The 21,059-nt window shown below is 58.0% G+C and overlaps 3 protein-coding genes and 3 non-coding genes across 12 annotated transcripts; 4 read left to right on the plus strand and 2 right to left on the minus strand.

The window, feature by feature from the left end:
• Positions 1 to 638: 638 nt before the first annotated feature.
• Positions 639 to 8,731, minus strand: PROCA1 (protein interacting with cyclin A1). 5 transcript variants are annotated; one of them, XM_051825418.3, is made up of 5 exons: positions 8,415 to 8,731; positions 3,858 to 3,944; positions 2,125 to 2,257; positions 1,678 to 1,881; positions 639 to 1,590 (listed from the first exon to the last, which is right to left on the minus strand). In XM_051825418.3, the coding sequence occupies exons 1-5, from the start codon at positions 8,503 to 8,505 to the stop codon at positions 936 to 938; spliced, it is 1,170 nt and encodes a 389-aa protein (XP_051681378.3). In that variant the 5' UTR covers positions 8,506 to 8,731; the 3' UTR covers positions 639 to 935. The 5 variants fall into 5 exon arrangements, with proteins under 5 accessions (XP_051681378.3, XP_017204443.3, XP_089173633.1 ...); XM_017348954.4 differs by lacking the exon at positions 8,415 to 8,731 and adding an exon at positions 7,940 to 8,073; XM_089317507.1 differs by lacking the exon at positions 3,858 to 3,944 and having other exon boundaries at positions 8,415 to 8,712.
• A 2,018-nt stretch (positions 8,732 to 10,749) lies between these two features.
• Positions 10,750 to 15,893, minus strand: RAB34 (RAB34, member RAS oncogene family). 3 transcript variants are annotated; one of them, XM_008271022.5, is made up of 11 exons: positions 15,442 to 15,893; positions 14,605 to 14,790; positions 14,291 to 14,382; positions 12,453 to 12,518; positions 12,270 to 12,371; positions 12,114 to 12,178; positions 11,928 to 11,979; positions 11,688 to 11,769; positions 11,526 to 11,616; positions 11,286 to 11,393; positions 10,750 to 11,203 (listed from the first exon to the last, which is right to left on the minus strand). In XM_008271022.5, exons 2-11 carry the CDS (start codon positions 14,656 to 14,658, stop codon positions 11,136 to 11,138), a joined length of 780 nt encoding a protein of 259 aa, XP_008269244.4. In that variant the 5' UTR covers positions 14,659 to 14,790; positions 15,442 to 15,893; the 3' UTR covers positions 10,750 to 11,135. The 3 variants fall into 3 exon arrangements, with proteins under 3 accessions (XP_008269244.4, XP_089173636.1, XP_089173635.1); XM_089317510.1 differs by lacking the exon at positions 14,605 to 14,790; XM_089317509.1 differs by lacking the exon at positions 15,442 to 15,893 and having other exon boundaries at positions 14,605 to 15,213.
• A 2,399-nt stretch (positions 15,894 to 18,292) lies between these two features.
• RPL23A (ribosomal protein L23a) lies at positions 18,293 to 20,992 on the plus strand. The gene is made up of 5 exons (NM_001205224.1): positions 18,293 to 18,329; positions 18,985 to 19,168; positions 19,991 to 20,167; positions 20,658 to 20,727; positions 20,933 to 20,992. Exons 1-5 carry the CDS (start codon positions 18,305 to 18,307, stop codon positions 20,945 to 20,947), a joined length of 471 nt encoding a protein of 156 aa, NP_001192153.1. The 5' UTR covers positions 18,293 to 18,304; the 3' UTR covers positions 20,948 to 20,992.
• LOC127484517 (small nucleolar RNA SNORD42) lies at positions 18,834 to 18,900 on the plus strand. The gene has a single exon (XR_007911578.1). It is a non-coding gene; the product is annotated as a small nucleolar RNA SNORD42 (small nucleolar RNA).
• Positions 19,848 to 19,919, plus strand: LOC127484520 (small nucleolar RNA Z17). Its single transcript, XR_007911581.1, has one exon. It is a non-coding gene; the product is annotated as a small nucleolar RNA Z17 (small nucleolar RNA).
• On the plus strand, positions 20,528 to 20,592 carry LOC127484518 (small nucleolar RNA SNORD42). The gene has a single exon (XR_007911579.1). It is a non-coding gene; the product is annotated as a small nucleolar RNA SNORD42 (small nucleolar RNA).
• Positions 20,993 to 21,059: the final 67 nt, after the last annotated feature.

Genomic DNA, 21,059 nt, shown 5'->3' on the forward strand with positions numbered 1-21,059 from the left:
CGGCCACAAGTGACGCCCCTGTTCTACTTCAGCCCAGGCCTTTAACCTTTTGTAAGCACCTGTTGCCCTAAGGCCAGCTTTCTCATCTGCAAGCCAGGCCTGCCTCTGCAAGGGGTAAGACAGGAGCGTGTGAACTGCTTAGCCCAGTGCCTGTCACTTGTCACTGTGGCACAGTGGAAGCGGTTCCACAGGGACATCTGGCTTTCTCACCGTGAGTCCTGGCACCACCCCCCTTTCCCAGCTGGGCTTTGGCCTCTGACAACCTCTAAGCAAATCATGTTTCTGCCCCAGGGTGGGCCCCACACTCACCTGCTCCCATATCCTTCCCACCCTGGCTTGGGAGCAGCCAGCCCCTGACTCCTGATCTGCCTGCTTCTTCATGGGGGCTCAGTGCGGGGAAAGGGAGGCTTCCCTTCCCTTTCCTCTACTGAAAGAAAAGGCCACTGCACCCCAGACTGGCCATGTGTTGGCAGGAGCTGGGGGAAGGGCCTATTCCATTGCCAGGAGCTCAGCTGCACCCCGTTCACAGAAGGCCTGCGAGAGTCTAGAAGGAGCAGGACTGCACCAGCTGGGGTGTCCCAGCAGAGTGCACAGCACCTTCCCCAGGGCCACTGAGAGGAGGGAAAGGCCAGGCAGAGTAGCTTAAAGGTTCAGGTTTATTGGGGGTATTGCCTGTCCCAGAAGTTAGACCAGGCTTCCAGGAGCAGTGAGCCCTTGCACCCCAATCCTGGTCCTAGATGCTACACAGAAATGTGTAGCCCTTCCCCACCACCACTACCACCACTACCTTCCCCTGGTGACCCTGCCACTCCTTGCTCTGGCTGTGCCCAGAACCTACCCCATCCCCCCAGATGGCCTATTCGGAGGGACAGGACAGCACCAGGGGTCGGCTACAGGCTTGACGGCATTTATTCGTCACCCTGGTTGCGCTGACTTCAGCTAAGATTGGGGTTGGACACAGGGGGGGATTTCCTTTTGGTCACCTTCCTGGCTTGTGTGGTCTTCACCCCGGTCTTCCTGGTCTGGGCGCCGTTCTTCTCTTTCTTCTTAGGTGATGACGACTCCAGCACGTCCTCACTGGAGGGCTCACCCTGGCCCCGGTCGTTGTAACTGTCCTCACTCTCCAGGTCTTCCCGGCTCTCTGGGCTGGACTCTGACATCCTGGCCAATTCTCTTGGGCTTAAAGATCGCGTCAGATCTGGAGGCGAAGACTCCGACTTCACTGGGCTTTTCTTCTTAGTCAGCTTGCCTTTCTTGGGTTTTTTCTTCAACTTCGTCTTCTCGTCCATCGTCTCCTCCTCCTTGTCTTTCTTCTTCTTTACCTTCTTGATTACCTTGCCTCCCAGGCTCTTCCCGGCCGGGCTGTCTGACCGCCAGATGGTGATGGGTGCTGGCGTGTCCGGGGCACTGGTGACTGTGACAGTGCACGTGTCAGTGGGCGTGGTGGTGGTGGGCCCCACCTGGGTTGGGATGGGGGGCTTGCTTTCTTCCTCCTCCTCCTCTTCCTCTCCATTTAGATCATCTGCTGCACACTCATGGTGTATGGGGTGGTGGATCACTGCCACAGACACAGGCCTGTAGCTTTTGCACCTAGGCACAGGGGCACAGAGAAGGCTCACTGGGCGTGAGGGGAGATGCTTCATGTAGAAAAACCCATGTCAGCCTGCCCGCACTCACCAGCCATACCAGATCCTCTCCACACTCGCCTCCTCTGGGATGAGCTCAAAGCAAGGGGTCTGGATGATGTTACAGCAGGTAGAGCCCGAACCCAAGCCTGGACCCGGGCCCGAGCCCGAGCCCGAGCTGCGGGAACAGGCTGGGCCTGGGTCTCGGGAGCTGCTGCTACTGCTGCTGTTGGCCTTTTCTGAGCCGTCCTTCACCCTGCCACAAAGGGGACTCAGCCTGACTCCTGTACCCCAGGTGCCACCAGGGCCCACAATCGGAAACCTGAGACAGCAGGCTTCTGCTGGGGTGGGCCTGGGCTGCCCAGAGACCTCCCCACTGCTCTAGGGTGAGGAAGGCTTTGAGCTGAGGCCTGACAGTGCCAGGTCAAAGCTGAAGGGGGACCCCTCAGTGACAGTTGGCCTTTGGCTCTGCCCTGGGTCCCTGGGGAGGGATCCTCACCTGGAATCACAGTCACAGTGGCTGATGGTGTGCAGGTGCAGGTTGCAGTGGCCGTACTCAGAGAAGGGGTGGATGATGTGCGCCGTGCACTGCTTGTGTTTGCAGCAGCACGTGTCCGTCTCCTTGCACTCACCTGGGGGGTGGGGAGGTGTTCCGAGTCCCACCTCTGTCTCCCTCAGAGCTTAGTCAGGCCTCACATTGACCTGCCTGCCACTGCCACCTGCCCCTCCCCAAACTGTTCTACTTCAGCTCAGCCCAGCAGTAACTGCAGGGCCTGGCACTGCCCTTCCCACTGCCTCAAATGCCTGCACACTCCTTGGACAGCGTCTGCTACTGGTCCTCAGTCCCCTTGCTGGCCTGTGACACCTAGCCACTTCTCCCAAGTCCCTCTGACTCCTGCTACAGCTACCGTACTATACAAGGTACTAGGTTGGAAGGCCCCATGGCCTGGCAGAATGGAGCCCCAGGAACCCCTACATAGGCCCAGAAGGCTCCCATCTGACCCCCACAGCGTGTGAAGCACCCCAAACCCGGTGTGGAGTGGCCCAGACCTAGAGAGGAGCCGATGCCTCACCCACCCCCAGCATGCTCTGGGTTGCTCCTTCTGACTGCTCCCCCTCTGCCTCTCCCTCTTGGCACTGTTTCCCCTTTCCCATGCCCTCCTTGGTTCTCTCCCTCTCTACTCATCCAGTTCCCTCCCTTCCCCGCTCCCCAGTCCCTAGAGCGAAAGACTTGGGCTCCTGCAGCCTGCACCCCTCTACCTCCTTGCCAGCAGCCTAGACACTGTTCCCTTCCGTCCCCTTCCATCAGGCACAAGGACAAGCTGCTGGGGGTGTGGTAAACGCCTTGGAGAAAGCCTCCCACCCCAGCCTCTTGCCAAGTATCCCAGGTCCACCCCCACTGCCTAACCTCTAAACCTCAGGTCCCTGGCCACCACTGTCTCTCCCTCCAGGCCACCATCTTTAAAAGGTGAGCCCATCAGCACAGGTGATGCCACAAGCCTCTTTGAAGTGAGGAGCCCAAGGTCTCACACCCAGGCAGAGGACAGGGTCCCGTCTACAGCTTCCCCTGGACCTTGGGGAGGAGGTGGGCAGGCACCGAGGAGTTCCAGGGCAACCTGGCAGGGGCTCTAACAGGCTACAAAGACCATGCCTTGATCCAGTGCCCAGGGAGGGTGGAACACGGGCCAGCCTCTGCTGGCCACCAGTCAGGACTTAAGGCACATGAGAAACAAGACAGCAGCATGGTCCGAGGCTCTCCCTCCCTCCCTCCTTTCTTCCCCCCACCCCAGTGCAAGGCTGGGAGGTGCCCAGAGCCCCACCACATCCCCAGCCCCTTTGGATTCTGCTTCCTCATCCTGTGCCCTTTCTCTACCCCTAGAAGAAATACGGCCTGGTAGCATGGCCCGGGGACATCACCACCACCTCGGGGTTCTTCAGCAGAGTGATGAGTGGCCAGAGATGAGGGGCAGGCCTGAGAGGGAGTCGTTCACTGAGCCTTTGTTTGCTCATGCACGAGATGAGATGGTGGTGATGTATTCAGCAGGGGTGCCAAGAGGACTCCGTTCATGGGTGTCAGGATGGTGTGAAGGGCCCTCCCTCCCTGGCAGGCGTGGCGGCAGGAGCGGTAGGGTAGCCCCCCAGGACCAAACGTGTTTCCTTCCTTCACACCACGTGGCAGGTCTCCCAAGAGATGGGTGGGGTATCCTGGGGCCAGAGCCCCCCGAGACCCACCTTCAGATGAGAAGATGGACGCATCAGTGCTGGATGCCACACCAGCCAGCGGACGTCCTCTCTCCCAGCTGGGTAACCTGTTTATATCTGAGAGAGCATAGAGGGCAGTGGGCAGCAGCCCCTCCACTCATTCACCTAACGTTTCCCCTAGGAGCCTGTGCAGCAGGTCCTGGAGATGCCAAGAATTAAGAAACAGACCCTGCTCTTGTGGCTGGGGAGAGGGGTGGGGGCGGATACAGGGAAGGTCTTGACAGAAGTGTGCAGCACACTCAGGAAATGGAGGTAAAGGCAAGGACCACCTGCCAAGACTGGGGAGGGCGGAGACAGGGGAGCAGGGAGGACTTTTTGGGAGGAGCACCATGGGACCTGGGCTGATGAACTGGAGTGAGCTAGGTCTAGGCCAGGAGGGGTAGTTCCAGCAATTACCCCAGGGATGTGGAACCTGGTCAGAGGGTGGCCCTGGGGTAACATCTCCAACTGGGTGGGCAGCTCCCCAGCCATCAGCACCCACAGGGGAGAATCTGCCACTGAATTTGAGCCTTGCTTAAATTGCTAGGGTCTTCAATGGACCCCAAGCCTCCTCCCACAAGTCCCTGGTCAGTGCCTGCTCCTCTTTTCCACAGCACAGTAATATTCATATGAGTGACTCCAAGTACTTCCTGGAAACCCCTGTGCTGCTGCTCCTGTCCCTCCTGGCAGATCACTTCACCAGCGCTGTCTGAATACTCTGTCCTCACCAACTCCTCCATCCTGGAGAAGCAGTGGCCAAAAGAATCTGTAACACTTGAGGCAGGCGCTGTGGCATACAGGTAAAACCGCCGCCTGCAGTGCTGGCAGCCCATATGGGCACTGGTTCCTGTCCCGGCTGCTCCATTTCCAATCTAGCTCTCTGCTATGGCCTGGGAAAGCAGTGGAGGATGGCCCAAGTCCTTGGGCCCCTGCACCCACGTGGGAGACCTGGAAGAAGCTCCTGGCTTCCGATCAGCCCAGCTCCAGCCATTGTGGCCAACTGGGGAATAAACCACCGGATGGAAGACCTCTCTCTCTCTCTTGAAGCGGCGCCGGCTTCAAGTAAATATTTTTTTTAAAACAAATTCTTATTAAAAAAAAAATCTGGCCGGCGCCGCGGCTCACTAGGCTAATCCTCCGCCTAGCGGTGCTGGCACACCGGGTTCTAGTCCCGGTTGGGGCGCCAGATTCTGTCCCGGTTGCCCCTCTTCCAGGCCAGCTCTCTGCTGTGGCCAGGGAGTGCAGTGGAGGATGGCCCAGGTGCTTGGGCCCTGCACCCCATGGGAGACCAGGAAAAGCACCTGGTTCCTGGCTCCTGCCATCGGATCAGTGCGGTGCGCCAGCCGCAGCGCGCCGGCCGCGGCGGCCATTGGAGAGTGAACCAACGGCAAAGGAAGACCTTTCTCTCTGTCTCTCTCTCTCACTGTCCACTCTGCCTGTCAAAAAAAAAAAAAAAAAAATCTAACATCAGGTCCAGGCCAGAATTGTCACCTCTCCCTCTTACTGGCTTTTCCGCTTCCTACAGGCTACAAACATCTTGAAACAAAGCACTCTCAGCCCCGTTCCCCCCTCTGTCACTGCACAGCCCCCCTTTCCTTTCCAAGGTTACCTGCTCATTGCCTGGACAGCTCCACTAGGCGCCGGGGAAGGAGACCCAGCCTCTTGCAGCGAGCTCTGGGTCCCCGCCTTTCTTCTAGCAAGCCACCTGCCACACGGCAGCCCTCTATGAGAACAGTCTCGGCAAAGGCCGCCAGCAGTTCCCTAAAAGCTGTGCCGGTTCCTCTCATCCCACCCGTCTTGGCTTACTGTACACTGTGCTCCTGGGCCTTCCAGCACAGACCTCATCTCACCCTTCCTCTGCATAACTCCTGGGTTCTCTCCTGCCACCTTTGCTCTTCTGCCAAACCCCTTTAAATCAGGGATTAAGACACACACTTGCCCTAAATTATGTCATCTACTTCCATGGTTTCACCATCCACTAATAAAATGGCGTACATCTGGGTGTGTACAGACTGCTTTCCCAAGCAAGTAGCCTGTATTCTCTTGGATGGTTCCAAACATCTTAAGATCAACATGTCCTGTGTGAATCTGCATCTTTTTCCTACTCAACCCCATGAACCTCATGCTCTTGTGTCTTCCATTTCATACAGCAACTGACACCACAGCTGGAAATGCAGGCTCCTCTTTCTCCTCCCACACCCACTTGCTGAGCAAGTCTGACCGTGGCCACCTGCCGCCCAGCATGTGCCTAGGTCTTGGTTCAGACCTTTACCAACTGTCTATGACCTAGACAGCTGTAGTAGCCTCTGCCTGGCTTCCCCCCCCCCCCCGCCCCCTTTAAAGATTTATTTGAAAGGCAGAGAGAGAGTCTTCCGTCTGCTGGTTCACTCCCCAAAATGGCCTCAACAGCTGGAGCTGGGCCGATCAGGAGCCTGGAGCTTCTGGGTCTCCTACATGGGAGCAGGGCCCAAGGACTTGAGCCATCTGCTGCTGCTCTCCCAGGCACATTAGCAGGGAGCTGAAGTGGAGCAGCCGTGACTCGAACTGGTGGCCATATGGGATACCAGCGTTGTGGCGTAGTGAGTAAAGCTGCCGCCTGCCCCTTCCTGCCTTCTATCTCACAACCTCATCCAGTCCTCACAAGGCAGCCAGAATGAGTTTTCTAGAATGCAGTTGGTTTACCACACAGATCCTTTTTATTAGCAGCCCACTGCCTTCATGATGAAATACAAGCTCCTGGCCGGCGCCGCGGCTCAATAGGATAATCCTCCGCCTAGTGGCGCCGGCACACCGGGTTCTGGTCCTGGTCGGAGCGCTGGATTCTGCCCCGGTTGCCCCTCTTCCAGGCCAGCTCTCTGCTGTGGCCAGGGAGTGCAGTGGGGGGTGGCCCGGGTGCTTGGGCCCTGCACCCCATGGGAGACCAGGAGAAGTACCTGGCTCCTGCCATCGGATCAGCGCGGTGCTCCAGCCACTGCGGCCATCGGAGGGTGAACCAACGGCAAAGGAAGACCTTTCTCTCTGTCTCTCTCTCTCACTGTCCACTCTGTCAAAAAAAAAATCTGGTTCCTCCTCCAGGTGTCAGTTGCTCAAACCCCTCCTGCCTCCATTCCTCTCACCTGGCCCCCACTCCCAAGAAACCCCTGCTTGTCTGGAAAATAACGTCATCCAACCAGAAGTGGCTGCACTGTCGTGTGTCCCTTTACCCTGCCCCGTGACATTTACCCTGGGACCCATGACATCCACGTATTTACAGCAAATACCAGATCTCATGTGCGTCTGCATCCGCAGAGCCTGCAACATCGAAGTGCTCAGCCCGTGTCTGTTGACTGAGAGAAGACATGAGAGCCACCAAGAGGCTGTGTCACTGAACAAGGCCAGGGTCCGAGCCTGGGGGCTTCTCTGGGGAAGGACTGACCCAGAATGTGCCTGTCACACCTGCCACTGTGCCAGGCTCCTGCACAGCCCTCACTGTCCTACGGACGGGAACACAGGGGCTCAGGGGAAGAGCTTGCCTGAAGACACGCTGATGGCTGGCAGGGGTGGGTCTCCCTTGTCCCATGGGCTGTGCTGCTTACACGCGCCCCAGAAAAGGTCCCTCCACGTGTCAGGAGCGCCACAGACGTTACCTCCCACTACACAAGCTTTTCAATTCCACCCACTCTGGCTTCACCTCACCCTGCCCCTACAGCCTCCCTTATCCAGCCTGGACGCTGAGGTCACTCCACAGGGGCTTGAGTCGGGGAAAGCAATCCAACTCTGCTCTGCCCGCCTCCACCGAACCCCTGTCTCCGGTGTCACCCAGCAGTGTGAGAGCCTGGCATTCTTCAGTAACCCCGCGCCCATCAGCTGTTTGTAAGGGGAGCCGGGAAACTCAAGGATTTAGTAACTCAGCTCTGAGAAAGGCAGCCCGCCCCTCCCCACACAGCAGCCCAGAGCGCCTGAGGCAGGAGTGATCGAAACTGGACACGGTGGGCATTTCGTAATGACTGAGGGGTGACAGCTTGAAAGGAAGAGAGAGGCTTTTCCCCGGTAAAGGCATTAACCGGAGCACGGACGCCTAACTCAAAACTCACAGGTGATGCTCATTTGCACAGGATCCTCTCCGTCCCGCGGCCCAAGGAGCTCCCCCAGCCCTTAAGGCACAAGGGGCGGGCACCAAAGTAGCCGAACGCGAGGAAGGGAGGGGAGGGAGGAGGGGGGGAGGGAGGAAGGGGGTGAGAACCGAGGAAGGGAAGGAAGGAGGGAGGAAGTGAGGGAGGGGCGATCCGCCCCTGCCCCATCTAGAGACAATTGTGACGTCACGGCGTGGAACCCCCGGACCCCTTCCCGCCCTCAGGGTCAATGGAACCGGCCCTCGCGGCTCCAGTGAAGCCCAGCGCCTCCTGGGCGAGGGCCTGAGCCCGCGGCTGCGGCCCAGCGGGGCCCTTTCAGCCCCCAGCCGGACTGACCCCACAGACAGAGTGGACTCGGGCCCCCGTCCTCAACCATTGGCCCACGGCCCCGGGCGAGCCCGCCCCCAGCCCCGGCTCCGCCCCGGGCCCGCCTTACCGCCGCTCTCGCTCTCCTCCCAGTCGTCGGCCTTGCACCCGGTCTTTTCCTTCGTCCACCTTTCAATCCTTAGCGTCGTCCTGACCCACATCGCTCTCGGCCCAGTTCTCCTACAGGACTCCGCCTCGCACAAGTCCAACCTCGGCCCCGCACAAGTCCAGCTCCACCGTCGGCTCCGCCCGGGCTGGCCCCTAGCCCCGCCTCATGGTGCCCGCCTCCGCCCGCGCCCCCCGCCCCGCTCTAGGCTGCGTGGTCTCCCGCAGGATCTAAGCGTCAGCCGCGTTCTTCATCCGGGGCCTCCCCGCTCGTCCCAGGTCCCTGTCGTCCCACCTTCTGAGCCCAGTGCCTCCCCTTTACCTTATGGGCCCGGCCCTCACTCCCATCCCTAGTTCTCTCCAGACCCGGCGCTTCGTCCAACCCCCAGGCCCGCACCCGACCCTGGACCGCGCCGCCACGCCGGGTCCCACGCCCGCCCCCGCCCCCAGCCGCGCGGGCCCACCCCACGTTCTCTAACCCGCGCTGCCCTTCGCTTCGCTTCCGAACCCGGCCGCGGGCCCGCGGGAGCGACCCCCTCGGAGCGCCGCCGCCATCCCGACTGCCCCTCGGGTTCGGGCAGGAGGTCCGGCTCTCGGGCTCCCGGTCCTCGGGCCTCTCCACGGGAGTCCAAGGCCGAATTCTCGGATGAGGACGTGATGCCGGCTCCCACCCACTCTGGGGCAGCAGCCCCTGCGCGACCTTCCCACGGTTCCCCGAGTCCTCAGGGGGCACCCAGTCCGGGAGACAAGCGTGCCCAGTCAAGAGTCCATTTGCGTTTCCATAGGCTTGTGCCGTCTGTCCAGAGGGCACCCCGTCTGTCCAGAGGGCACCCCGTACGTAGTACACCCTTCACCTTAACCACAGGAGAAACACCGCGCACGCGCGTTGCAAGTCACTACAAAAAGATCTACCCAGCACCCGGGGATCCAGGACAACATGCACTCGTGGGCACAGCGCACAGAATGACTAGCGGCACTGACACTGGCCCCTGCACCCGTGCAGCACAAGCACTCCACACAGCAGGCTTCCCAGGGGCACACCAGGGTGAGGGTACAGAGATGGGAACAATAGTGAAAAAGTTACAGCCACGTCACTGGCATCCCAGCTCCTCTTGGCACTGGATTCCAAAGCCACGGCCATGCCTCAAAGAACAGAGAAGAGAAAGGGTGTGGCCATCGAGGACACTTGCTGCTGGGGCCACCGCGGCTGCCATGATGCCAACCTTCCCCTTCTCCAGACCCCGCCGCTGCCTGAATCCCCTCCAGCATTGTAGACTGTAGGAACTCCAGGCAGGGGAAGCCGCAGCGAGGTGTGCAAAAAGCCAAGCCCTCCTGCACGGGGTGGCCGAGTGAGGATGGAACCAAGCACGCACCAGACAGGTCACTCCTAATCGTGGTCCTCCACGGACTCCCCAGATGGCAGGAGACCACATGCGTTCATCTTTTTTGGCCCAGATATCTGAGGTACTTCCGGCCAATCTATGTCTCCGAGTCAGGTGTCAACAGGGAGCCAAGGTCTCGGTCACGGTTCCACATCTATCAGTGACCAGTCAGGGCACTTCCGGTCCTTGAGCTCTTGCTATTCCTGTCAAACACAGGTCCTCCTAGCTCAAAGCACAGCTTCTGAATAAGAGCCAGGGACCCTGCCCCTCCTGGGCCACCTGGTGAACCCCAAAGCAACCAACACTGTGTTTCTCTCTTTGCAGAAAAGGGAGGAAAAGGGTTAAAAATTCATCTACTGGGCCGGTGCAGTGGCTCACTAGGCTAATCCTCCGCCTGCGGCGCCGGCACACCAGGTTCTAGTCCTGGTTGGGGCGCCGGATTCTTTCCCGGTTGCCCCTCTTCCTGTCCAGCTCTCTGCTGTGGCCCGGGAAGGCAGTGGAGGATGGCCCAAGTGCTTGAGCCCTGCACCCCATGGGAGACCAGGAGGAAGCACCTGGCTCCTGGCTTCAGATCGGCGCAGCACACCAGCCGCAGCGCACCGGCTGTAGCGGCCATTTTGGGGGTGAACCAACGGAAGGAAGACCTTTCTCTCTGTCTCTCTCTTTCACTGTCTAACTCTGCCAGAAAAAAAAAAAATCATCTACTGGTGGACATTTAGGAGAAGGAGCCGAGGAAAGCGTTTGCAAAGCTGGCTTACCCAGGGAGGGTCTTGTGCAGCCTCCCAAACATGGCATCTGGGCTCCCAGCCTGCCTGGGCTCTGGCCAAGGCCGGGGTGGCCCGAGCCCCCACAGGAAGTACTGCTTCCCAAATGGCCAGCAGCCACGCCCCTTACATCCCCAACGAAGGACTCCAGTCCTGAAAGCGCAAGTAACAGAGATTTTAATGCATAAGGCACAATGTGAGGCTGGACTCACAGAGCATCTTTATACCCAAAAAGCTGAGCAGGCTGACGAGAGGCAGCGGGGACACTGCCCTACGCGCGCGCACACACACACACACACACACACACACTGCTGCGTATGCTGGAGAGCCCCTGGGGCATAGGAGAGCATCCAGTCTTTGGCATGGTGCCCAGGGGCCAGAAGTAAGTAGAATGGTCCCAGCTACCCCCTGGGGCATTGCCACCAAGGGGCAGCTCTTTGGTCTAGGAAAACAGTGCACACACCCATGGATCAAGCTCTGGGGCAGTCAGGGCGCCACAGTGCCCAGGGATGAGCAGTCTCTGGACCGTCCCCTCACCACTCAGGAGCAGCACGCAAGCTTCTTCTTGCTGGCAGTTAGGTAGAGGTTGCTGTCGTCACTGTTGATGCCTGAAGAAGCATGGGACAGATGTGCAGCAGGGACCGGAGGGTCCCCTTGCTCCCTGCCACCCCCGACCAGACAGGCACTCACGGACAACATCCCCGATGCGCCGGGCTCCAGACTTCTCTAGCTCAGCCAGCACGTTGGCCTCAAAGGTCAGTGCCGCCACACGGAAGAAGAATTCTCGAACGTTCTCACCTGACACGGGGAGCGGATGGGTACTCAGAGGCAGTGGCAGGTCTGGGGGCGCCGGGCACTGCTAGAGAGGCAGGAGTGAGAGAGGACAAGCAGGCAAGACAGCACTGCTGAGGCCTGAAGCCTGCAACTCACCAGTGAGAGAGGAGACCGCCCAGTACTCGGCCTTGATCTCTTGGGCCACCTTGAGTGCGTCCTTCTCCATGAGTGCGTACTGAGCAGGAGTCTGGGGGGACGGGAGAGTCAGGTGCGGGGATCCCCTCACCGAGCTGGGAGGCCCCCCACAGGCACACTCACACTCAGGTCCTTCTTGGAGCCCACAAGGAAGAGGAGCACACTGGCAGGGTCGTTCTCCTTCAGCGCGTCGGCCAGCCACTGCCTGCCACAGACGGCGGACAGTGAGGAATGAGGGAGCCCAGGGCGCCCCCACTGGCACCCGCACGCCCGCTTACTCCCTCTCTGCTCATGGACGCCACCCCTCTTTTCTGAGCCCTCTGTCCTCGGAGCTTCCCATTACATGAGAGCATCCTCACATACCTGGTGTGTTCCAGGGACGCCACGTCATTCAGGTTGAAGACAATAATGATGGCTGCAAGAGAGGCGGAAACGGCCCCAGGCTGACAAGGAAGACACCGTGTGCTCGCTGCCCCACTCCCCCCAGTTCTCAAGTAGGGGCCAAGCGCATGCGCAGGCCCCCCGACACCACGTCACCCAGCCCATCACCTTGAGCTCCGCGGTAGTAGGTTGACGCGATGCACTTGAACCTCTCCTGTCCAGCGGTGTCCCAGCTGGGAGGAAGGGGGAGCGGAGCACAGGGACGTGAAGGGATGGGGTGCAGGTGTGGGGGCAGGCAGAGCTGAAGGCGGAGGAAACACTCACAGCTGCAGACTGAAGGGGACGCCCAAAACCTCGAACCGTTCCATCTCGAAGTCCACGCCGATGGTGGCCTTGTAATTCTTATCAAAGGTGTCTTTGCAGAACCTGCCGAGCAGGAGATGCTCTAGCCTAGGCCCCGCCCTGCCCTGCCCAGCCCCGCCCAGCCCAGCCCCAGCAGCCCCTTACCTATTAATGAGGCATGTCTTCCCCACCGACAGGTCTCCCACCACAATGACCTTGGAGATCTTAAATCTGTTGGACACAAGAGTGGGCACCAGCTCTTTCACCCTAGGGAGTGCCAAAGCTCCCTGCTGGGTTGAGAAAGGTACTGCCCCCAGCCTGAGGTTACCACGGACACCAGGTCTCCCAGGTAGCTGCCTGGACAGATGTACTGAGGACAAGGAGTATTTCAGAGTGCAGCATCAGAGACACGAATCTGAATTCCAGCCCTCACACTTACTAACATGACTTTGGATAAGTTATGCAGCCTCTTTGAATTTCAGTTGCAATATCTGTTACGTAGAGCTTTAGTATATGTTTTATTGGGCTGTTGTAAAAGTTAAAATTAGATATGTTTCCTATTTTAATTTTCATTTATCTTTGTTCATTTTATTCAGAAGACAGAAACAGACATCGAGGGGGAGAGAGAGAGAGAGAGAGAGAGAAACTTCCATTCACTAGTCTACTCCCCCAGGTGGCCACAACAGTCAAAGCTGGGCCAGCACAGCAGGAGGAGCCTGGACTCCATCCAGGTCTCCCACCTGGGTGGCAGGGACACAGGTACTCGAGCCTTGACATGCTGTCTCCCAGAGTGTGCACTGCTTCAGGAAGGCGGAATTGGGAATACAGCTAGGACTCAAACCCAGGAAGTCTGATGTGGGACATAGGAATCCCAAGCAGCAGCTTTTTTTTTTTTTTTTTTTAAGATTTACTTATTTGCAAGTCAGAGTTAGAGAGAGACGGACACACACAAACACACACAGATTTTTCCATCCGCTGGTTCACTCCCCAGATGGCTGCAATAGCCAGGGCTGGATCAGGCAAAAGCCAGGAGCCAGGAGCTTCATCCAGTTCTCCTACATGGGGGCAGGGGCCCAAGCATCTTGGGCCATCTTCTTCTGTTTTCCCAGGCCATTAGTACAGAGCTGGATCAGAGTGGACAAAAACCGGCGCCCATAATACAGGCCTCTAGGCAGTATCTTAACCACTGTGCCAAATACCTGCCTTAAATGTCCTGTATTCCAGTGCACTTACCCACCCCCTTTTAACACCTCTGAAATTACGATGCACCCTAAGTGTGTTTTCTACTCAATAAAAGACTGTGGGGCCGGCACTGAGGTGTAGTGAGTAAAGCTGCCGCCTGCAGTGTCGGCATCCCATGTGGGCGCCGGTTAGAGTCCCGGCTGCTCCACTTCCGATCCAGCTCTCTGCTGTGGCCTGGGAAAGCAGAGGAAGATGGCCCAAATCCTTGGGCCCCTGCACCCACGTGGGAGACCTGGAGGAAGCTCCTGGCTCCTGGCTTAGGATTGGTGCAGCGCCAGCCATTGCAGCCAAATGGAGAGTGAACCAGCAGATGGAAGACCTTTCTCTCTCTGCCTCTGCCTCTCTGTAACTCTGCCTTTCAAATAAATAAATAAATCTTAAAAAAAAAAAAAAAAAAAAGACAGTGACAGTACTCAACACTGCCTGGCATACAGTAAATGCTCAATTAACGGCAACAACTATTATCAGCACCATTACCTTTTTTTCCCACCGTGCAACTCATCCCAGCAAGCACTGCCAGCCTCCTGCCCTGGGCAGCTGGGCAGGTGACCCCTCCCCACGCCGACAGCAGACACGCCTGCCACCTTTCTACCCTACTGCCTCACAGGCCTCAGGACCCCTTCGCTGAGAGGAAAGAAGCCTCCAAGTAACAGCGTAGCTGGCAGGGGCTGACGCAGGGCCCCAGAGCGGGGGATGTGTCCCTTTCCTGTGACTACAAGGTGGCCTGGGACTTGTTCTTTGTTATGGTGTCCCTAACTCACCCCACGGTGCCTGTCCGGTGCTCCTGGCAGGCGCAGGTGACGCGGGGGTGGAAGTCTTTGCGCACGTGCAAGGCGGCCTCCTTCCTCAGGCACTGGGTGAGGGGGGAAGAAAATGGGGCTCACCCACTGGGTGCCCGAGTCCCACAGCCAGGCAGGCTGGGATGGGGGACGGGATGGGGGGTGGGCAGAGACCACCGGAGCCTGCCGGCCTCGCTGGGTGGCGGGCTGGGCCCAGTCCTCTCACTGGTCTGGTGCCGCCTCCAGCCCGCCCACACCCCGCTGAAGCCGGGAACCGACGCGGCCCTGGCGCCTACCTGGGGCAGCTCCGCCAGGACGCGGTCCCTCCGCACCGGCGCCAGAATGTTCATCTTGCCTGTGGCCTTGCGGGGAGCCCCGAGGAGGCGCCGAGGCCCGATCCGCTCCGGCGCCCCGGGCCCGAGGAGACCCAACAATCACCCGCGGCCGGGGCGTCCCGACTACAACTCGGGGCCACGGGGAGCCTGCGGGAGCCCGCGGCCTCGGCGACGCGGCGACCACCGCGGGCCACGGGGATGAGACAGTCACTTGGGGCCGAGGCGAGCCCACAATGACCCGGGCGCGGGGCGTCCCGAGGACGACTCGGGGGCGGGGAGACCCCTCGGCCGCCGGCCGAGGGCGAGGAGTCTGGTCCGGGGCCGGCCGGGCCCGCGCAGACCCTACGACCACGCGGGGCCGGAGAGTTCCGACGATAACCCGCGGCCGCGGAGCCCCGACGACGACTCGGGGCTGAGGCGGCCCTACCATTCCAGAGCGGCCCCGCCACACGGGGTCAGTGTGGGCCGGGGCGACGCTGCCAAGGCCCGCGGGCCGCTAGGCGAGGGGGCGAGGGGCCCGGGGCCGCCGCAGGGCTGGCGTCTCCCTCGGCTCCCGCTGGGCGAACGCGGTAACCCGATCCCCGGAAATTCCTGGAGAAGGGCCGCCCCCTGCCCTCTCCCCGCCGGCTCTCGGCCCGCAGCCCGCCCTCGCCTCCCCCTCCTCTCTCCTCTCCTCTCTTTTCCGCGGCGCTTCTGCCGCTCCCACCCCACCGGGAGCCTGTCCAGATGGGGGACCCCCCCCCAGGACGTGCCCACCCTGCACCCGTGCCCGGGCTGCGCCCTCCTGGGGACCCTTACCCGGCCGAGTCGCTGATGGGGAATCGATGCCGGCTGCGCCGCAGCTGGCGAGGCCAGAACCCGCGGGGAGCGAAAAGGGGGAGAGAGGGGGCCCAAGGAGAGGCGGCGCTTCCCTTCCCAACCCCAGGCCCGGGACGTGACTCATGGAGGCTGCCCCTGCTCGCCCTTCTGCCCTGGGAGGGCGGAGGGCAGCGGCAAGGGGGTGCCCACCCAGGAGAGGCTGCTCTGTCCAGCGGGGGTGGTGGGGCCGAAGGCCAAGTTGCCGCCCTCCAAGCAGGACAGAAAAAGGCCAAGGGAGCCGGGCAACTCCGCTCTTGCGGTGGGCTCAGCCCTGGGATTCGAGGGCTCCTCTCTGCCAGGGGGCGTCCACTACTCTTCCCCCCAAAAAAACACCTTTTCCTTTTTGCAGAGTCCTGCAGGATGGACGCGAGGGACAGCACACAGCCGATTTCACAAAAGGGACATCCGGTTCCCACAAGGGAGAGAGCTGGGGCGGGGTGCCCCCCCCCCATCTTCAGAGAGGCGACCCTGGGCATTAGGAGACTCACTCGGGGGAGGGGCCTGAGTGAAACTCACGAATCCTGAAGAAATCTGTGTGTGCCCCGGGTGTCTGGAATATTGAGAGGCCCTCAAGAGATGATCGGGAAAACTGCCGGTGGCACAGGTGAAGGGGGAACCGGTGCGGCCCCTGCTACAATACCCTTGACACACTGGACCCTCACAGTCCCCAGGCCGCTATTATTGAAGAATTATATTCCTTTCTGGACCTAATTCCACAGATGCTGGGTGGAACTGGCGGTGAAATAAGCAAAGCTCAGATAAATTCCCCACAATCTCACCCCTGTGTGGAGTCTCTTGGGGAAAAAAAAAAAAAGTGATCTCATGGAATTTGAAAGTATGATGGTTACCAGAGGCTGGGGAGGGGTGGAGGGAGGGAGGAATGGGGGAAGGTTGACTAAGGGGTGTCAAGATATAATCAGGAGTAAGGAGTTCCAGGGTTCTGTTGCAGTGACTATAGTCAACCGTAATGTACTGTATATTTCTCTTAAAAAAAAAAAAAAGAGGGGCTGGCGTTGCATGATAGGTAAAAGCCGCTGCTGCTGTGCCAGCATCCTATATGGGTGCCATTTCATGTCCCGGCTGCTCCACTTCTGACCCAGCTCTCTGCTGTGGCCTGGAATAGCAGTAGAAGATGGCCCAAGTCCTTGGGCCCCTGCACCTGCATGGGAGACCCAGAAGAAGCTCCTGGCTCCTGGCTTCAGATAGGCCCAGCTCTGGCCATTGCGGTCATTTGGGGAGTGAACCAGAGGATGGAAAATCTCTCTCTCTCTCTCTCCCTCTCTGTAACTCTGCCTTTCAAATAAATAGACAAAACAAAACCAGGATTTTTTTTTTTTTTTTTTTGACAGGCAGAGTGGACAGTGAGAGAGAGAGAGAGAGAAAGGTCTTCCTTTGCTGTTGGATCACCCTCCAATGGCCGCCGCTGCAGCCGGCGCACCGCGCTGATCCGATGGCAGGAGCCAGGATCCAGGTGCTTTTCCTGGTCTCCCATGGGGTGCAGGGCCCAAGCACCTGGGCCATCCTCCACTGCACTCCCTGGCCATAGCAGAGAGCTGGCCTGGAAGAGGGGCAACCGGGACAGAATCCGGCGCCCCAACCGGGACTAGAACCCGGTGTGCCGGCGCTGCATGGTGGAGGATTAGCCTATTGAGCCACGGCGCCGGCTAAAACCAGGATTTTTTAAAAAGACTTATATTTTATTTGAAAGGCAGACTTAGATCTATCTGCTGGTTCACTCCCCAGATGGCCTCAAGGGCTGGGCTGGGCCAGGCCTAAACCAGGAGCCAGGAACTTCTGGGTCTCCCCTGTGGGTGCAGGGGCCCAAGCACTCGGGCCATCTCTGCTGCTTTCCCAGGCCATTAGCAGACTGGGCCAAAAGTGGAGTAGCCTGGCCTGGGAAAGCAGCAGAGATGGCCCGAGTCTTTGGGCCCCTGCACCCGCGTGGGAGACCCAGAAGCTCCAGACTCTTGGCTTTGGATTGGTGCAGCTCTGGCTATTATGGCCATCTGGGGAGTGAACCAGCGGATGGAAGACCTCTCTCTCTCTCTGCTTCTCTGTAATTCTGCCTTTCAAATAAATAAAATAAATCTTAAAAAAAATAAATAAATAAAGGGAAAGCAGCAAGGTCTTCAACAGGTGCTCATGTGGGATGCCGGAAGCTTAACTTGCTACAACAGCCCAAAAAGATAGGATATTGAATGTTTTCATCATAAATATATGTTAAATGTTTGGAGAGGTGGATATATGTATCCTGATTGGACATTACATAATATATATAAGTATAGAAACATCACATGGTACTCTGTAAATACATACATTTGTAAATATGTGTCTGTTTAAAAACTTTTAAAAATACATTTCAAAATTCCCACAGATGCTGTCTGAGGGAGGTGTTCTCAGGGAAGCTGTGTGACGACATTCCAGTCCTCTGCTTCTCGCTTCCCAATCGATTGTGTTCCGGGCAGCGTTACCGTTTTCTCGCGTCTCCCTCTGCTCCCTGAGACTCTTACTTGCTCAAGATGAGAAACGCCCGGGATCCAAACGGCAACCCGCAACGCCAGCCACAAGCCCAAGCCAAGGACTGTGTCTTCAAAAAACTAGCTTCCCATAAGTTTTATTGCCTTCCGAGGGGAGGGGTGCCTTACGCTTAGTCCCGCTCGCGAGAAAACCAGTTAACTACAATTCCCAGCGGGCGCCACGATAGATTGTCCAATCAGCTCTGAGTACAAGATATCGCGAGTCTTCCGTGAGACTTGTCTCTATAAGCCCACGGGAACGGGCCTGGGAAACCCTTTTCACCAAGATGGCGCCGAAGGCGAAGAAGGAAGGTGTGTGTTGGGGCTGGGGTCCGTGGTTGGATTGCAAGGGCATCCCTGCCGAGCAAACAAACTAGGAGGACGGCGACTGGCTTAAGTTGTGCGGGATCTGCTCCAGAGCTGCTTTCTGTGTTCGTGTCACGCTATGGCGCGTATGGGCCGCGTGGGCCCAACCGCATGGACGGAGTTCCAGTGAAGGGGGTTGGGGAGGCAACCCGCGCGGCATCACCGGCCGGGGGAGCCAGACAGCCGGCTCTGGGAAGCTAGGCGCGGCCAGAGGTCGTCGCTCCGTGCTTCCAGATCTGTAGGGAGTTACTGTTGAGCCTTACTCATTTTTCTGCTTTTTCGGTGTTGAGCGGGGCTGTCACCCGGTAGCTTTGCGACGGCACATATAAAACCGCTAGCACACGTCCGACAGGTATTGAGCGTTCGCTCGGTGCTAGTTACGCTTTAGTTACGTTTTTCTTATTAGTATCCTTTAAATTACTGAAGTGGATCGCTTTAGCCTCCAGCGTCGTGCATATGATGGAAAAATCTTAATTTCCTGAGACTTATGATGTCTTCAAAGGAACCACTGATGCACATGTGGACCAGGCGCCTGCTGCAGGGCTTGAGGCTGGAAGTGACCGAATTCTGAATCACGCAGCTTCGTTTTCTTGTCTCCTAGCTCCTGCCCCTCCTAAAGTCGAAGCCAAAGCGAAGGCCTTGAAGGCCAAGAAGGCAGTGCTGAAAGGCGTCCACAGCCACAAGAAGAAGAAGATCCGCACGTCCCCCACCTTCCGGCGCCCCAAGACGCTACGCCTCCGAAGGCAGCCCAAATACCCTCGGAAGAGCGCCCCCAGGAGAAACAAGTCAGTCGTGCCCCGACCCCGGCGCCTCCATCGGTGGTTGGGGAAACTTGGCCGTGCTGGAGCGCGGTCTCACACACACCTTGGCACCCAGTGTGCTGCCCTGATGGGAACCTGAGGGGATTGTTCCAGAGCAGGAGTCTGCGATCATGGTCAAATTTGAAGGGGTCGCGTTGGCCAGCTTACCCCTTAGGTTAATTGACCCACGTGTGGTTGGTGGTGTTGTAGAGATGTTCCTTAGCTGGGAGGTTCAAGTTTAGATTCTTGTTCATGGCACCTATTGTAGTTGCCAGTCTTCGAAGGTGAGAGTGCCGGTTGATGCTTGATTGATAGTGAGGAGTCAGCTATTTTTGTTTTGCAGTAATGGCTGACCAACATTGTATAGAAGCTTCTTTGCACTCTCCCAAATACTCGCACACTGTACTCAGGGAAGGCTTGATTTGGGCGTTTTAGTGTTACGCTGCTGGTCACAGGAAGTGAAGATTAGAGCCATGGTAGACATTGCCAGCAGCGGGGTGTGTCCATGGAGGAGCAGTTAGACTCAGCATAGTAAGAGATCGAGATGTGGCCTAGTTTTAGAACAAGAAGGTAGTGTTTGGCTGAGCAGAGACTAGCTTCTTGTGAGAGACAAAATGGGTTGGGGGTCTGCCACCAGGCTGAGGGTTTGGGCCCTAAGTGTCAGGGTGCACGTGATGACATTGTTAAGCGACCAAAGTCTGATAAAGATGATTGCTACCTCATGGTCTGATGCACCAAGTCTCCAAACAGGCCTGTCTTTCTGCTCCTTGACCCTGGCCAGGTGACTCCATTTTGTCTCTCCTCCAGGCTTGACCACTATGCCATCATCAAGTTCCCCCTGACCACGGAGTCGGCCATGAAGAAGATAGAAGACAACAACACACTGGTGTTCATTGTGGATGTCAAGGCCAACAAGCACCAGATCAAACAAGCTGTGAAGAAACTCTATGACATTGATGTGGCCAAAGTCAACACCCTGATCAGGTAACCAGGTGCCTGGAATGCCCCATGGCGTGGAAAGGCTGGGGCCGTGGTCAGGAACAAGACAGCTTGGGTGGCATAAAGCTCCTCGATGCTGTTCTGGGGCTCAGAAGTGGGTTTCCCAGTGTGCGAGCCCTGAAGTGAGCGCCCCTGCTGTAATTAGTCCTTGCTGGGGTTAGACCTGAGGACACTTACAGGGCTGGGTTTATGGGCTTGGTGCTCGCCTGGATTCCTGCCTCTGAGCAGAGGCACACACTGGAGTAAACAGTTTGTCAGAGTACCTGAGTTCTTAAGTCTTAGCATGGCCTGTGGCCTTTCCCATACAAGGGAATTGGCGTTGTGATGGCTTCCCTAGCCCTGTCTGCGCAAATGATGGAAAACGCACTATTTGGAAAAGAATGACACCTACAAAGGAACCACTGATGCGCCAGGTCAGGGCTGGGGGGCAAGAGGCTGTGAGCAGCAAGGACTAAGGCTCCCTTCTCTGCCCCAGACCTGACGGAGAGAAGAAGGCGTATGTGCGGCTGGCTCCGGACTATGATGCTCTGGACGTTGCCAACAAAGTAAGCTTCCTTTCCGCCAAATTCCGTAACGCGCATCCCCTCCCCTCCGTGCGAACGATGTGTCAGTGACCAGAGCCTGACTGCTGCGTGATTGACTGGACCCCATCCTTAGCTGACCAGTCTGTCACTTTGCATTTTGACCATGACATTCCAGCTTAATGTTCACATTGCAGCTCCAATAACCAAGTCCCCTTTTGTTTTTCAGATTGGGATCATCTGAACGGAGTCCAGCTGGCTAATTCTAAATATATGTTTTTTCACCATATATATGCTCTTTGTGTCACATTTCTGGTTGGGCTGGGTGGAGGCTGTACTGGGATATGATACACAGA

Source organism: Oryctolagus cuniculus, chromosome 17 (genome assembly GCF_051225735.1).
Source record: "Oryctolagus cuniculus isolate XC-2025 breed Fujian yellow rabbit chromosome 17, ASM5122573v1, whole genome shotgun sequence".
NCBI lineage: Eukaryota > Metazoa > Chordata > Mammalia > Lagomorpha > Leporidae > Oryctolagus > Oryctolagus cuniculus.